Genomic DNA, 13,830 nt, shown 5'->3' with positions numbered 1-13,830 from the left:
TTCAGCCCCCCACCCTCCCTCCATCCTTTCCTCATCCCTCATGTTCAATTGGAGGTGAGGCGGGGGGGGGGGAGGAGTCAGGACTGGATGGAAGGAGGAGGAGAAGAGTGGAGGAGTGGGAGCACTGAAGTGTTTACAGTGGAGGAATCAGAATGAGACGGAAGGAGTATGGGTGGCAAAGCGGAGGGAGAGACAGCGTTCAGCGTCTGGGGTGAGAGGACGAGTGTGTGACAGCGGGCAGGAGAGAGAAAGAAAGCAGAGGGCGTGAGAGACAGACAAAAAGAAAGAGAGAGGCAGTCCTGATGGATGCGTGACGACAGTCTCCGGCTGCCTGGTCTTTCCTCTTTCCTATCGCAGTCTCACAGATGTGTTCTTCCTCTCCACGGAGGTTGGCGAATTACCTCGCGTTGCTTATCGTTTCGGTCTCCTGCTCTCCCACACATTTCAAACGGGGCTGCGTTACCCTCACGGAGAGCCGAGCTTGAGTGGAGGAAACACCGCTCAGATTAAAGAATGGCTGTTTTTTTTTTTTTTAAAAGCAAAATCGCCAGGGCGACAGCAACCCATCCGCTTAGCCTCTGCCCCGCCTCGCATGCGGTGGGGACGCGTCGGCAGTTCTGGCCTGGCTGTTGCGTGGCGCCGAGACTTCTGGTCCGGCTAGCTCCTCGCCTGGCTGCAGCACAGTGCTGGCCGACTAGCTCCCTCTGGTGGTTGCAGCATGCACGCACATCCAGTCCAGTGCTGCCAGGACGGGGGACGGGGGACGGGGGACGGGGGGGGGGGGGGGGGGGCACCGTCTCTAACAGAATGAGGTCAGCAATGTGATTCCAAAACATGCACTCTCACACTAAAAAAAAAAAAAGTCCTGTCTAATTTTCTGTGTATTCAACTGTCTTTATCCAAGCGCTAAGCCATCTGCAGCTGAGCAGCCGCGCTCCGAGACAGCCAGCAGGTGGATAGAGACTTTCAAGGTTTGGAGTCCCAGAGCGACACAGAGAGCAGGGCCCTTCTGTGCCTGTCTGAGACAGGCAGTTCTCTGTCAGCTGTCAGTTGTGGTCTGAGACTGTCACCAAACGGCAAACAGGGAGAGGACAGGACTGCAGTGGACTCCATTAGGCCCACTCGGAAACACCTGCTGACATGCTAGGGGAGTGCCACAGATGAGGGGGTAGAATGAGACCGGGGGGGTGGAACGAGCCTCAAGTCTCTACCCTACTCACGCTAACTAGGGAGAGATTACAAGGACCGGGGTGTGTGTGCTATTCCCGAAGGACCAGCTGAAGATCGAGGACCCAACGAGGGAGAGACTGGGGTGCCATGTGACCAAAGTTTAAAGGCCAAACCACGATTCCCTGGACGCGAGCGGTCATGTGTGTCTGAAAGTCTGCCAGGCAGGGTGATGTCACTAGCCACCGACACTTCCACCTGGCTTGGGCTCCAAAGCTGGGTCACAAGACAAACGCATTCTGGTTTCTGGATCCATGCTAAACACTTGGGAGGGCTAAGGCTGTGGGGTAGTGAGGGGGACTGGGAGGGGATGGGGTGGCCCTGAAAATCTCGGGACTAGACTGGGACTAGAGGTGGGACCAGGGAGACTGGGGTTCTGGGTTCCAAGTGGCTGTATCCTGGGCAGGATCTGGGCTTCGCTTGCAGGAGGGGACAGGGCTGCACTGGAGAACTGTACGGAGGTGGGTGTGGCTTAGGATAACTGGGGGCGGGGGTATGAATTCCAAACACCTCCTGTCCTCTCTCTCTCTTTCTCTCTGAGTACTGGGCGGACGTTCAGGAGCACTCCTCTCCGATGCGCTGGCACGACCTGCCCACCTTGCGGTCCAGCTTGACCATCTTGAGGACGGCCTCCTCGCGGCCACGCCCCAGGTGGTCAAACAGGCAATCGTGCTGCTCGGGGAGGCGGTGCAGCATGCAGAACACGTAACCTGGGAAACCGAGAGAGAAGAACAACACAAATGACGGAACTGCTGGGGGGAGGGGTTTCTATGAACGAGGACGCTTATGAAGAGCTGCAGCCTTTCCCTTCCCATTCCTACTGAAGTCCCCTTCCCAAGACATGGTAACTTGCATGTGGTTCAAGAGCACGAAAACGATCATTGCCATCACTCGGATTGTTTGCTTTGCATAATTCAAAACAGAGCCAATTCGCCCAAAAATTCCATAACCATGGGCAGACGATTCCATTATCGAACTGCATCTCGTGCAATACACTAATGTAGAGGCGGGAAGAAGACAAAAAAACAGATAGCTATAATAAAGTAAGCACAGACCAAGGGCTATGAAAACATCTAGATACACATCACTGAAGGATGTTGTCATCACCCAGGGTAATATGTATGCAACGTGCTGGTTTTTTGGAAACAACGTGCACACCGAACACAGTCCGGCAACGCTGGCTATTGGCCCTGAGGGGTATCATCAGTACCGAACAGCCCTAACTGTAAGCATTGTGCGTTAACGGGCCACAGTTTTGTGTTCGACACGGCGGAGTTTCGGTGGTTATCTTCCTCCCCTCGGCCGTGGGGCGCTCACCGCAGCGGCAGGACCCCAGCTCCTGCTGGACCAGCTCCAGCTTGGTTTGGCAGCGATGGCAACGCCGGCGGCTCCTCTGCTTTGGCCCCCCGCCCGTCCCCTCGCCGTCCGGCCGCGCCCGTTTCTGCGGCGACGCCTCGCTCTCCGACTCGGAGGCTGGAACGGAACCGTAAAAACAGGGTCGCGCGAGGGCTCACAGGTGGGCACTCGTACACGCTAACAGCATTGTGTGTCTGACAACGAATAAGTGAAAGACAATGAGTCCTTTCACAAGGCAGTATCTAATAAATGGTTTTTTTCCCCCCCACATCGCACACCACTGGAAACTTGGGACAGGCTTGTGCAAACCTAAAAAAGCATCCAATGCTCGATCACCATGTTTCAACATGCAAGAGAATAAATCGCTTTGCCCCTTGTCAAAGGTGGCTTTTCTGCTACTGCATAGCAGCCCAGTAACAGTAAGCATGGTGCGTGGTGGAGAGGCCCAGTCAGTCCCCAGGTAAAACAGGGAGCATCAGTGCAGTGGGACAGACCTCCAGGGCTCTCCTCCACATGTTAAAATGTGGTCTCTCACTGGCGACCCATTCAGTGGTGCTCTAGGGGCTTTCTACAGCAAACGTGGCAAGCAAAATACATCGGAATGCTCACCGACTAGTATTGCTGGGTATTAATACAAATAATGCTGCTAAGCACGAGAGTTAGGGACTTCCGGAACAATACGTTAGCCGAACGTCCCGAAACATCCCCCGATCACTGGCAATGGAGAAGAATCAGGCTGGCTGCAATACATGGACAAGTACAGTTCTTCATAAGATATCAACTGGGGCTAATGCTTGGGATCTCTATTATCTTCAGGCCTCTACCACCCCTTGACCTTCAGAACGGACGCAATGCAGAGTGGCTCGGCTGTACCTGGGTCGCAGGGCCGTTTTGTGGGTGTGGAGAGTGTACCGTGGGCTGTGTCTGTACAGGAGACCCCTGGAGGACACAAAAGAGCCTGGGGTTAGAGGGGTGCAGCGTGGCAGTGCCAGCAACAGACAAGAGGATTGCAGTTTGAAATTCATTACAGTACAGAAACCATATCAGGACTGGGGGAAAAGAATAATTGCAGTAGCGGAGCGTTAGCATGAAGGAAATAATGCTAAAACCAACCCTGGAATCAGCGCGGGTCGATCTGACCCGGATATGATAACTAAAATGGCATTAAAAAAACCACTTCTCAAGTCACCGTGGTCAGAACAGTTCTCAATCACTCACTCCCAATTGCTTCATGGACCCAGATTGAGACTGTAAAATAAGTATTTTTAGTGTCGGTATTAAGAAATCACGGTTTTACTTAGCGGCACACAGCTGTCAAGATGGCCACAGCTAGTATGTCATTGTGACACCATCCATCGTCCCGGAACATCAAATGCTGCCACACAAGAAATGCAGGTTGCCTGAGCACTACTTCAATTAAATATCATCATGCTGCTAGCATGGAGATCCCTCTTTTTCCACATATGCCCTTTCCTCTCACTTGGGACCGGAAACTGCATTTGCGCATTACTCTCATAGCACTGGTGTTCACTGAGGGGGCCCTTCAACTCCATACAGCACACATCACAAGGAAGTAGGACCGACAGGAAGAGACACGCATTCCTAACTGTGGAAACCTGGTGCACGGTAGACACCTGGTGAACACACTAGAGTGTGCTTACGTGCCAGTCGAGCCAATCGCAAATACAGGCATCTAAATTTATCCAGACGAACTAAAACTAGGACAACCAAGCTTGTAGTGGCCATTTCACAGACCCAAATAAACTCTGATCTAGGACAGCCTGTCAGACTGTACATTGTGAGTCTTTAATCAGCTCATGAGATGCCTCCTGTGACCAGATGTAAATATGTAAAGAAGATATGGATCATATGGACCTGTGTAAGGTTTCAAGCATGTCCCACTCACCCTCCTGTGTGCTGGGAAGTGTGGGTCCTGTCTCTTCAACTGATGGCTGATCACAGCTGACAGGCACCAATGACAGGGATTGGCTACTGCTGCTGCTGCTGCTGCTGCTGCTGCTCTCGCTACAGAAGACTGCTGATTGGCTACTGCTGGTGCTGGGGGCGGTGTCTGGGGCACAGTCCTCATCAGGCTGCTTCTTCTGGATGTCTACAGGAAAAAAAAAAAGGAGCAAGGATCTTGAGATGATGGGAACGAGGTGGAGCACAGCCAGGGACCTCCTCTTCCACCCTTCCGTGTCACAGCGAGCCAATGCTCACAGATGCCTCCTCCATGCCTATTCCTTTGGTTCTAACACAGATTGAGGCCTGGGGATAAACCGAACATGCAGAAAAATGATCTAACTGTAATTTTGTGATTAAGAAAAAAAAGAAACACCAACACCAAAAAAAAAAAAAAGATTAAAACTAATTTATTAACCTGCCATACCAACACATGTCCATCCGGGACCTGCTTCACTGCAAGTACACAGGAAAAACCTGGGAACACTGCCCGAGCTATGGAATTCAATCTTCTGACCTGGGCTACGGTCCATTCACAAGAGTGGCAAGTGTAAGAGTAGGAGACTTACCAGCAAAACACTTGGAGCAGAGGTTCATGGTTTTGCTGGACCTAGAGCAGACAGAGAGAATTTTTTAAAAATCACTCAGTTATCCACAGAATGGTGCATTTAATAAATGCTGTTTTACTTAATGTGCCATGGGTGATAGTCCATAAATTTGATGTAATTAAAATCAATGTAATGTAATGTGGTTCCTGCAACACCAAGCACTGCCAAATTAGGCCCTAGAAGCCAAAGTCTAAAATTTTTTTGGATCTCCAAAGAACATCAAGAGATCGGTATAGCCTACTCTGTTCATGTAATATTTTGGGATGTCAATAGCTTAGCTGAATGCAGGCCCAGTGAAATGACCCACATTTCAACCTGCATTCTCCTTAGCCTATTACTTTTGGAATTTTAAGCAAACAAAAAAATATTTATTCCAATGGCTTTTTCTACCTACATTCAATTAACAAAATATCAGTTCCTCAATACATAATTAAAACACAATTTCATAATAGCACTGCTGGATGTTTTTAGAACCAGTTTAGCCATCTGAACAGTTTAAGAAGAACTGATTGTAGGCATGTTCTTATGACTGTAAAACATTTAGGCTAGCTAGATTCAAGAAGACAACTTAACTTTCAGATGTGAATACAATAAATCCAATGGCTCAGGACACTTAAAATGTTGCCTATCTTCTGGGAATGCCGTTCATCATTAACAAATGGTTATGGTTTAAACATATGTTATTTAAGTCAATTATAAAATAGAGGGGCCAAGTATCAACACATTTTCTGGTTCTTCATGTCAATACCATTTCAAATTGGTTCTTTTCTAGGTTCCTACTGAGAAAAAAGAATCAATTTACAATTATACATTTATTATCCTATATTATTATTATTATTATTATTAACCAGTCTCACATTGCAACAAGGTTAGTTTTAACATTGTGACAACCTAGTAGGGATGGTGATTTTCAATCATTTCTACAGATCGCGCAATAGCATAATGTGCTCCATTCCAAACAGATTCCTAGCATGGGGAAAAATCTATTTTCAGAATGCATCTTGGCCGGTTGGCACTGGTTGTTTAGAAAATAGATGCATCCATATCAACGCACCTCAGTACCCAAGTCTTTCCATCGTAGTAAAGCCTTAATGCTTAGCCTATCGTGTCAGTAAACACAGTCAGTGTCAGATTTGATACAAAGACTTTTATCCTCAACTCACAAATGTTGCATGCCCACAAAACCTATGTACAACGGCTTGGCTGAATACTCAATTATGATTGGCTGGGAATTGTGCATTATGGAGTAGCGGCTACAAATTTAGAACAGTTCAGTCACCGTTCTAAATTAATGTGCATCGGTCTGGCTTGACAAATAAAGTGGGAAATTTTAAGCACAAGCAAGCCAAGTTACAACATCCTACTTGATGTCCATGAATGACTGTATAGAGAGTAGCTAGTCTACAGCTATAGCTTGACAATGTTATATTTTAGCCACAGTTTTGAATATAATTAAGTAGTTTGCTAGCTAGCTATCCATGATAACAAACATGCTGCGAGACCATTTTGACTGAAAACCAAACTGAACCAATATTAGATAACCTGGATGAGGTAAGAGAAAGTGCCACATTGTTTGTTCTCCTTGCTTTGAATAAAATAATCCCAAAATATATTACATTAAAAACTGAAACTTTGATGCAAACCTTCTACTTTGATGGAAAATCTGGCCATATGTAATAAAAATTGCTCACTTCATATTATTTGAAACCTCTGAGCCGTTTCTAAAAGTATTTTCTTTTTCTGCTCTCTGTAATCCTGGACTATTTCTCATGACAATCTGAGACACTGTTCAATCTACACCGATTGGCTGGGTCAAGTGCTGGGAAGAAACAGCCTAGTGTAAAGATATACACTGGAAATGTGAACAGGGACTCTCCCTACTCACAGTTCCAGTGCCCCTGTCTCAGGTTCCGACAGCTGAAAAGTCCCCAGCCTGTGCAAGGGCTTGTTTTGGCACATTCATTCCTCACAAAACCAGTTAGGCTATTTACCCCCCGTAAAGAGACACTGCCCCCAAGTCATCAACACCGCTGTAAAACAAACTCACTGACACCTGCACCCACTTCCATTGGCCAAGTGGGGCCTGGCGCTTAAGATTCCATCAAGAAAACAGGACGTGAGCCAGCCTTTCTTGAAGTAACTTCAGCGATGATAGTGAAGTCTTCTTTACAGCAAACACCCTTCTATTTCCATGCCAGGAGACGGTGTGCTTTCTTTAAACGAAACAGAGCTGGGGAGGTGGCCCTGTCTTCATCGTACTAACAATTTGATTGAATCAACCGACCCGTCGGTACGGAGATACAGTAATAAGGAGCTACCACTCTCCTTCATCATTCCCAGCAAACCAAGCCAGTTTGTGCAATAAAGCTGGAACCGGATTTGTTCTTGCGACTGAAGGCCACAAGTTGGATATTTTCTCCAGCCTCTGCTCTGCGAACTCGATAATGTCACTGAATCATCCTCCACTACAAATGCCTGCAGTCAATTTTGTACATTGTAGAACTATGTGGCAAATAAAACCGTTTTGGCCAATTTTGGTTGGGGAAACATAGAGACTAGGGTTGTGCCGATCAACAATACATCGAGGGACTGCCGATCATCATGAGGGATCAGCGATCTCTACTCCTGAACCAAACGTTTTGACAAAAATATTAAAAAATAAAATGGACCACTACATTAAACATTAATGGAATGGAAAAAAAATGGAATGACATCATCTTGCACCATGTTCCCATTTCATACGAGCGTTTCAGAAATGTGTAAATATTTTCATTTGTGCTGTTCCTTTTTTTAGCGGTTCTCAACAATGTATTCTTGAATAAAAACTGCTACTGGAGTATCATATTTGCATTGTCCCTTCATAAATGAAAACAACCCGGACTTGGTAGTGTCCTCAGACTTTTGATCCCCTCTGTATCTTTGACACTGTATGTATCACTGTATCTACTTGAAAATTTAAGCAGCCATGCGCTAAATCTTTATATTGATCATTGTTGCTACATTGGGTAGTCTATACAGCCGGATAAACTGCGCAAGATTACTTCAGATGATATACACTGCATACGGTGTTATAGATTCCTGTTTTAAGCGACTCATGTACTGCGGTGGTCAGATTATTTTGTCAGTGTTGTCAGCGATCACATTTAAATTTATTTGATTTTCGAGAATTTATGTTATCGTGATGGACTAAATCTTGCCATGGCACACCACCACGGCTAATTATTAGCATATAATAAGAAGTAGCCATTCGAGTACGCTAGTCAATTTTGACGAATCAAAACTGCAAACCACAAAACAGACGCCCCCCGGCTAGAACAGGCTACTCATGAACTGATTCAGACATCACAGCAAATTCATTTTTGCATCTTTGTCCCTTACAATGGTGCCACCACCACAAGCACAATTTTCTTGGCAATACATTATTTTTAGTATAAAAAAAGGAATGTACACCATTAAACATAGCTGACGCATAGTGGTTAGCCCCCAATTAATGCTCAATACACTTGATGTTGTCACTAACAAAAATAGACACCACAAATCGTTCTACCATGAAATACACATGCACGTAAATGCTACTCACACAAAAATATACACCAATACTACCAGTGCCAACATAGAACAATTCCTTTCAGCACACAATCAAATGATGGATACAGCCACACCTGATGAGGACAACACACACATATTAAAAAAAAAAAAAGTATTTTCAATGAATTACATTAATTACTCACAAATGCTTTTCTTTCAGTGATATTGTTTTGCCAAATACATCCCCATTCTCCATGTTTCAGTTATTGTTTTGCCTTTTTTAAACAGAGTGGAAAACAATGACTAAACCAGCAATATTTCTGTTCAGCTCTAAACCCTACACAGTACACGAGTGGCTGAAACTCAGTGGGTATTCATCCCATTGTACAAGCAGATGGATAGTCCCAGAATGCTGTGCACCAACCATCATTCGCCTCTCTCTATGACCGATATGCCCCTTTTCGTACTCCCACCACAGGAACAGAAACCATGTTTGGAGGCTTATGCATCATGTTCATATTATACTCAGTGGTTCAATCTATCATGTGGTTGGAATGTTGTAATATAGAAAAGTCCCTAGATCAAGAGATCATCCTAGCGCTATAATAAACACCTGATGAGAGATGCCTTCCATTGGAATGTTGTAAATGGTTGCAGTTAGTGGACTTTTCTCCCCTGAACAAAATGTCCCATAGGCCTACAGTTTTGACTCATCTTTTAGATAAAGCAGGGTGGCACCCTTCAGACAAGTGATTTTCTTACATTTCTCCTTCCAGCTACTATGAATATTTGTAAAAAATTAGCTGCCTAAATGCCAGGTCAAACAAGCCTCCTAAAACGAACAGATTGATAGCGTAAGTCTGACTTTTCTCAACACAACAATAGGACCAGGGACAAAATGAAGCCAAACTGAAGTCTATGTCTTATGACTTTTCCACAACTGAGATAAACCCAAGATGACCACAGCCAGGTGTCAGTAGTAACAAACAAACAAAACAAAAAAAACACCACTTTTTGTAACCATAAATGGGTGGAAAGGCTGTAAAATGGCTCACACCTGTCAAGCTTCATCAATTTATCTCACAATTTAAAATTAGTTGGCCAGTGTTTTGAAGCATGACAATAACAATGAAAACCCAGACATGTTTATCAATATCAGCATCAGATATCCACATACTTAATACCAAGTAATAAGCTCTTATCTCTATTAAGTAACAGTAGCTCATTAAAATGCCATTGCACGAGATCTGTCACAGCATAAATGCTGTTGAGTAAGAAACGCCAGGAGACTTCTGTAGCTCAAAATGCCAGTCAGTTACTTGATCGGTGATCTGCAGTTAAATGTAATTCTTTCCTAACAGGATTCCTCTTCAAGACCCACGGTCCTGTCTGGAAAATTACCTTTGCATAATATCAGTAACTGTTTAGCCAACAAAAAATGTTCCAATGGGAAGCCAGTAAGTAGACACAAAACTGATAAACCATTATCTTTGACAAACAACACATTTTATTAGATTACGTTCAGAAAGTTAAGGGCGTAACTAAAGAAACAAGTTCTCTAAATTATCGCAGCCTGAAGCATACCCAAGAAAGGCAGAGGTCGCCAACCATCTCCAGGCAATAAACAAATACTCAGGGTTCAATACTTAGTCGGTTTTTAATAATTGTGCAATTACAACGTATTATAAATTAGCAACGTTGTTATGATCACATTAAAACAAAGCTACGAAATTTAAATTGAAACTCGACAGAATGTACACACATCCGTTCTGTACAGCTTAGTGCTAAATACTTGATAACGTGTCCTTGGGGGACCCCCTAGAATAGATGAAACCCAGTAGCCTCGATGTTAGCTAGCTAGTCTAGGTAAGTAAATATCGCAGCCGTCCAGTTGTTTCAAAAGTTAAAACTTCAGCATCATTTGTTCTTTGAACGTAGCTAGCAATCCATCTGACAAGCTACACCCAGTTACATCCATCCTTGTATAAAGTCATCATAGAATTAAAGTGAAAGAAAGAATACATTTTATTCTTTAGCATTCATCTAAATTTTCAAGATTAACATGGAACTCTTGACCACAGTGATTTATATAGCTATAATCTAGCTAGAACCGCAAGACAGGTATACTCTGATTATATCCAGTATAGCAGAACAGTTAGCTACACGTAGTTAGTTCGATAGCAAGCTAACTTGACTAATGACGTTAGGCAACACAAAATGGAGTGAATTGCTTCGGTTGCTATACTTCGCTAGCAATGCTAGCCAATAACAAGCTAGGTAGTAACTACAGGAGACCTGCAAACGGCTAGCGTTAGCTAGTTAGCCAGCTATGGCACCAAAGCTAACCGATGTCAATGTAAACAACTAAAAACAACGTAACGTTATGTAGCTAGTAAACTAGCTGGCTAAGTGACTCGTCTCTGGAAACAAACGAGCTTCAAGAATACTAACGTTTGCAAGGAACCGATATACAATATAACTTAAAACGAGAAATATTTCTTAACGCTTCCACCCCCCACAATCGAAATCCAGCTAGCACTAAAACTTATAAATTCGAATTATTCTGTCAAGTAGCAAACGACCAGTCAAATATCATTAGCTGGCTAGCTCGCTACAATTCCCCACCCCCACCCCAACCAACTCAACAACAATGGATTTTTACTGTACAATAGTCTGGTGTTATCGGATGTTTTCTTTGTTCATAACCAACATATCAACCATAATAAATAACAATACATCTTACCCCCAGAATCCACAGGGACAGCGGGGAGGTAAACTGGGTGGCTTGCTGCGTTCACTGCCTGTGTCACCCATGGCTCCAATCGGAAGATCAAGCCAGGCGAGAGCGGGGATGAGAAAGAGGCCTATTCGTCGTGGGAGGTTTCTCGACCAGCTGTATTTCCAAAAATCCGCTTCAATGGATGACCTGTGGTCCAAATGTACTAATAGAACGGGGTCCGTGCCGACACGAGCGGCCGCTTGAATCGGTAAAGCTTATACAGAACAAATTCTGAGTGAACACGGCCGCGGTTAGTCCGATAGTCCGCACAGTAGCCAAGGCCGATCAGCTGGAGTGAGGCTCATACCAAAAACAGAGGAGGGGAGTTGCCTGGCAGTGCCCGACCTAATGAACAAAATTTAGCGAGTTAACTTCGAAGAGTGCAAACTTGTCTCGTAAATGCACGTTATATATAATTCCTCCTCACGCCTGCCACACAGCCACTTTATTTTTCTTCAATATACGGTGGTCGCGCTCGCGTCCCGTATGTGAAGTGGAAGTATCCAAATGGTTTTGCCTGTTGGGGGCCCAAGCTTTACAAAATGAAACAGGTCAGGAAACTGCGTGTACATAATACTTCATAATGGATCTAATTTCCCAATAACCTTGATAGCGTTTGGTATCCTGTGATAAGAAACAAAATGGCCCCAGTCGTGTAATTTTTTTGTTTAGATTGTTTGAAAAAAAAAAACACAAAAAAACTTGTCAAATAGTTGGTCGTCATTCATATATACAAGCGGGTTGTGTTTGAGTTGAATAATAATACAACACAAATTGTTCAACCACATTTGTTGACCATATAACTGTAACATAACTTTGCAAAATCACAGACACATTGTATAGATATGAAACTGACATTTTTTTTCCAGTTTTTGGAACAAACTATTCTAATCACACCGCTGGAATACAAGTGTCCTGTACCTGGCTGCCTTTCCGGACCATACCAAAAATGGAAATTTCAGCTGTAGAGCGAGGATAACCAAAAGCATATAGAAATGGCTGCTTTTCTGTGAAACGTTCCACACGCTAATATAAACGACTACTGATTAATGGACGACAGACATAAAATATTTTTGGATTTTTAATCGAGATATTTATCCAGAGCTTTGGCAAATGCTGTATCGAAATGTGTTGCTTGTTCACCCCCTTTCTGTAAGAGAGGGTAGTTCTTCCCAGACACCCCAACATGAACCAGGCCAAATTCATTTGCCGAGGTTAAACGGGTGTCGAAAGACAGCCGTTGACTTAAAAAGTACTATGCAAATTTTGTTTCTAAACTGTATAGTTGTGCATTATCTGGTTTATGTGAACCCGGTTGAGTTCTGGTTTGGTAAGCGCTTATGACTATTGCTCAACACGGTGATGAATTTTTGTAATTTTACTTGATAGTGTCGGCATGTCTGAAATCATAGCCAAAAAAAAGAAAAAAGTTGAGCAGGGCTACTGAGGAATACCAGTGCGATAAAACCGTTGCTTTTTTGGCAAAACTACACAGATAATTACAAATAATTAATACCATACCTTATGCGATATAATAAAAATGAGACAATTATAAAGAATGTAACATTTAGATAACAATATAGAAGGGTTAACAAATTTAGTCTCATATCCAACTTTGTTCACTCAGAAAAGTGTAGGCTACTGTGCACCAGTACTGTAACAAAATATTGATAGAATCTAGACAACAGAGCTATATGTGAAAGAACTGCTATAGAATTATACCACAATGAACAACCAAATAAGAGTGTTATTTCAATATTTTGAAAATAAATCCTCCCTGAAAACAAATCGATGGAATTTATGGTCTTGGGGTTGTTTTTGATGACTGGTTATATTTAATTACCCTCCCTGATGGAATGTTGAGCTTCAAAATGAAAATGTCAAACCCTATGCCAAAAATATGAGTAAACAAAAATTCTGTCAACTTTATGTTCCGTCCAATGTCTGCATTTTTAATGAAAGAAAAGTTGAGAAGAACTTGGTTCACAGAAGGTGCAGCCAGCCGATAAGAACAGAGGAGGATGAGAAGGTGCAGTCTTACATCCTCTAGCCATATAGGAGCCCAACAGAACTGAAGCTATATGCCAGGTAATATTCAGGCCCCATCCTTGTGGCAGCAGTTATCTGGAAGCCATGCTATACCCCAGGGCTGTACCTCTAGTCCTCCAGCAGCATACACTGGCCTAAAGCAGCAGAATGTTTTACACAGCACCCTACCTGACCCACAAAGCCAAGCTAAAGTAGGTAAATGCGGTTATGATACAAAACACTTCCCTATCATACAGCAAGCCTTTTCATGTTTCACATGAACATCTCTGGTAATGACAGTGATATCAGTAACAGTCATACCTAAGGATAAATGATCAATCA

General features: G+C 43.8%; 1 protein-coding gene across 1 annotated transcript; it reads right to left on the bottom strand.

Annotated features, from left to right (window-relative positions):
- Positions 1 to 898: 898 nt before the first annotated feature.
- LOC118229870 (AN1-type zinc finger protein 3-like) lies at positions 899 to 11,962 on the bottom strand. The gene is made up of 6 exons (XM_035422336.1): positions 11,425 to 11,962; positions 5,115 to 5,155; positions 4,490 to 4,693; positions 3,457 to 3,522; positions 2,545 to 2,700; positions 899 to 1,937 (listed from the first exon to the last, which is right to left on the bottom strand). Exons 1-6 carry the CDS (start codon positions 11,493 to 11,495, stop codon positions 1,783 to 1,785), a joined length of 693 nt encoding a protein of 230 aa, XP_035278227.1. The 5' UTR covers positions 11,496 to 11,962; the 3' UTR covers positions 899 to 1,782.
- Between the last annotated feature and the right edge of the window lie 1,868 nt (positions 11,963 to 13,830).

The sequence above is a fragment of the Anguilla anguilla genome, chromosome 6 (genome assembly GCF_013347855.1).
Source record: "Anguilla anguilla isolate fAngAng1 chromosome 6, fAngAng1.pri, whole genome shotgun sequence".
NCBI classification, from domain to species: Eukaryota; Metazoa; Chordata; class Actinopteri; order Anguilliformes; family Anguillidae; genus Anguilla; species Anguilla anguilla.
The sequence above is the reverse complement of the archived record's forward strand: the minus strand, read 5'-3'. Positions and strand labels throughout refer to the sequence as shown.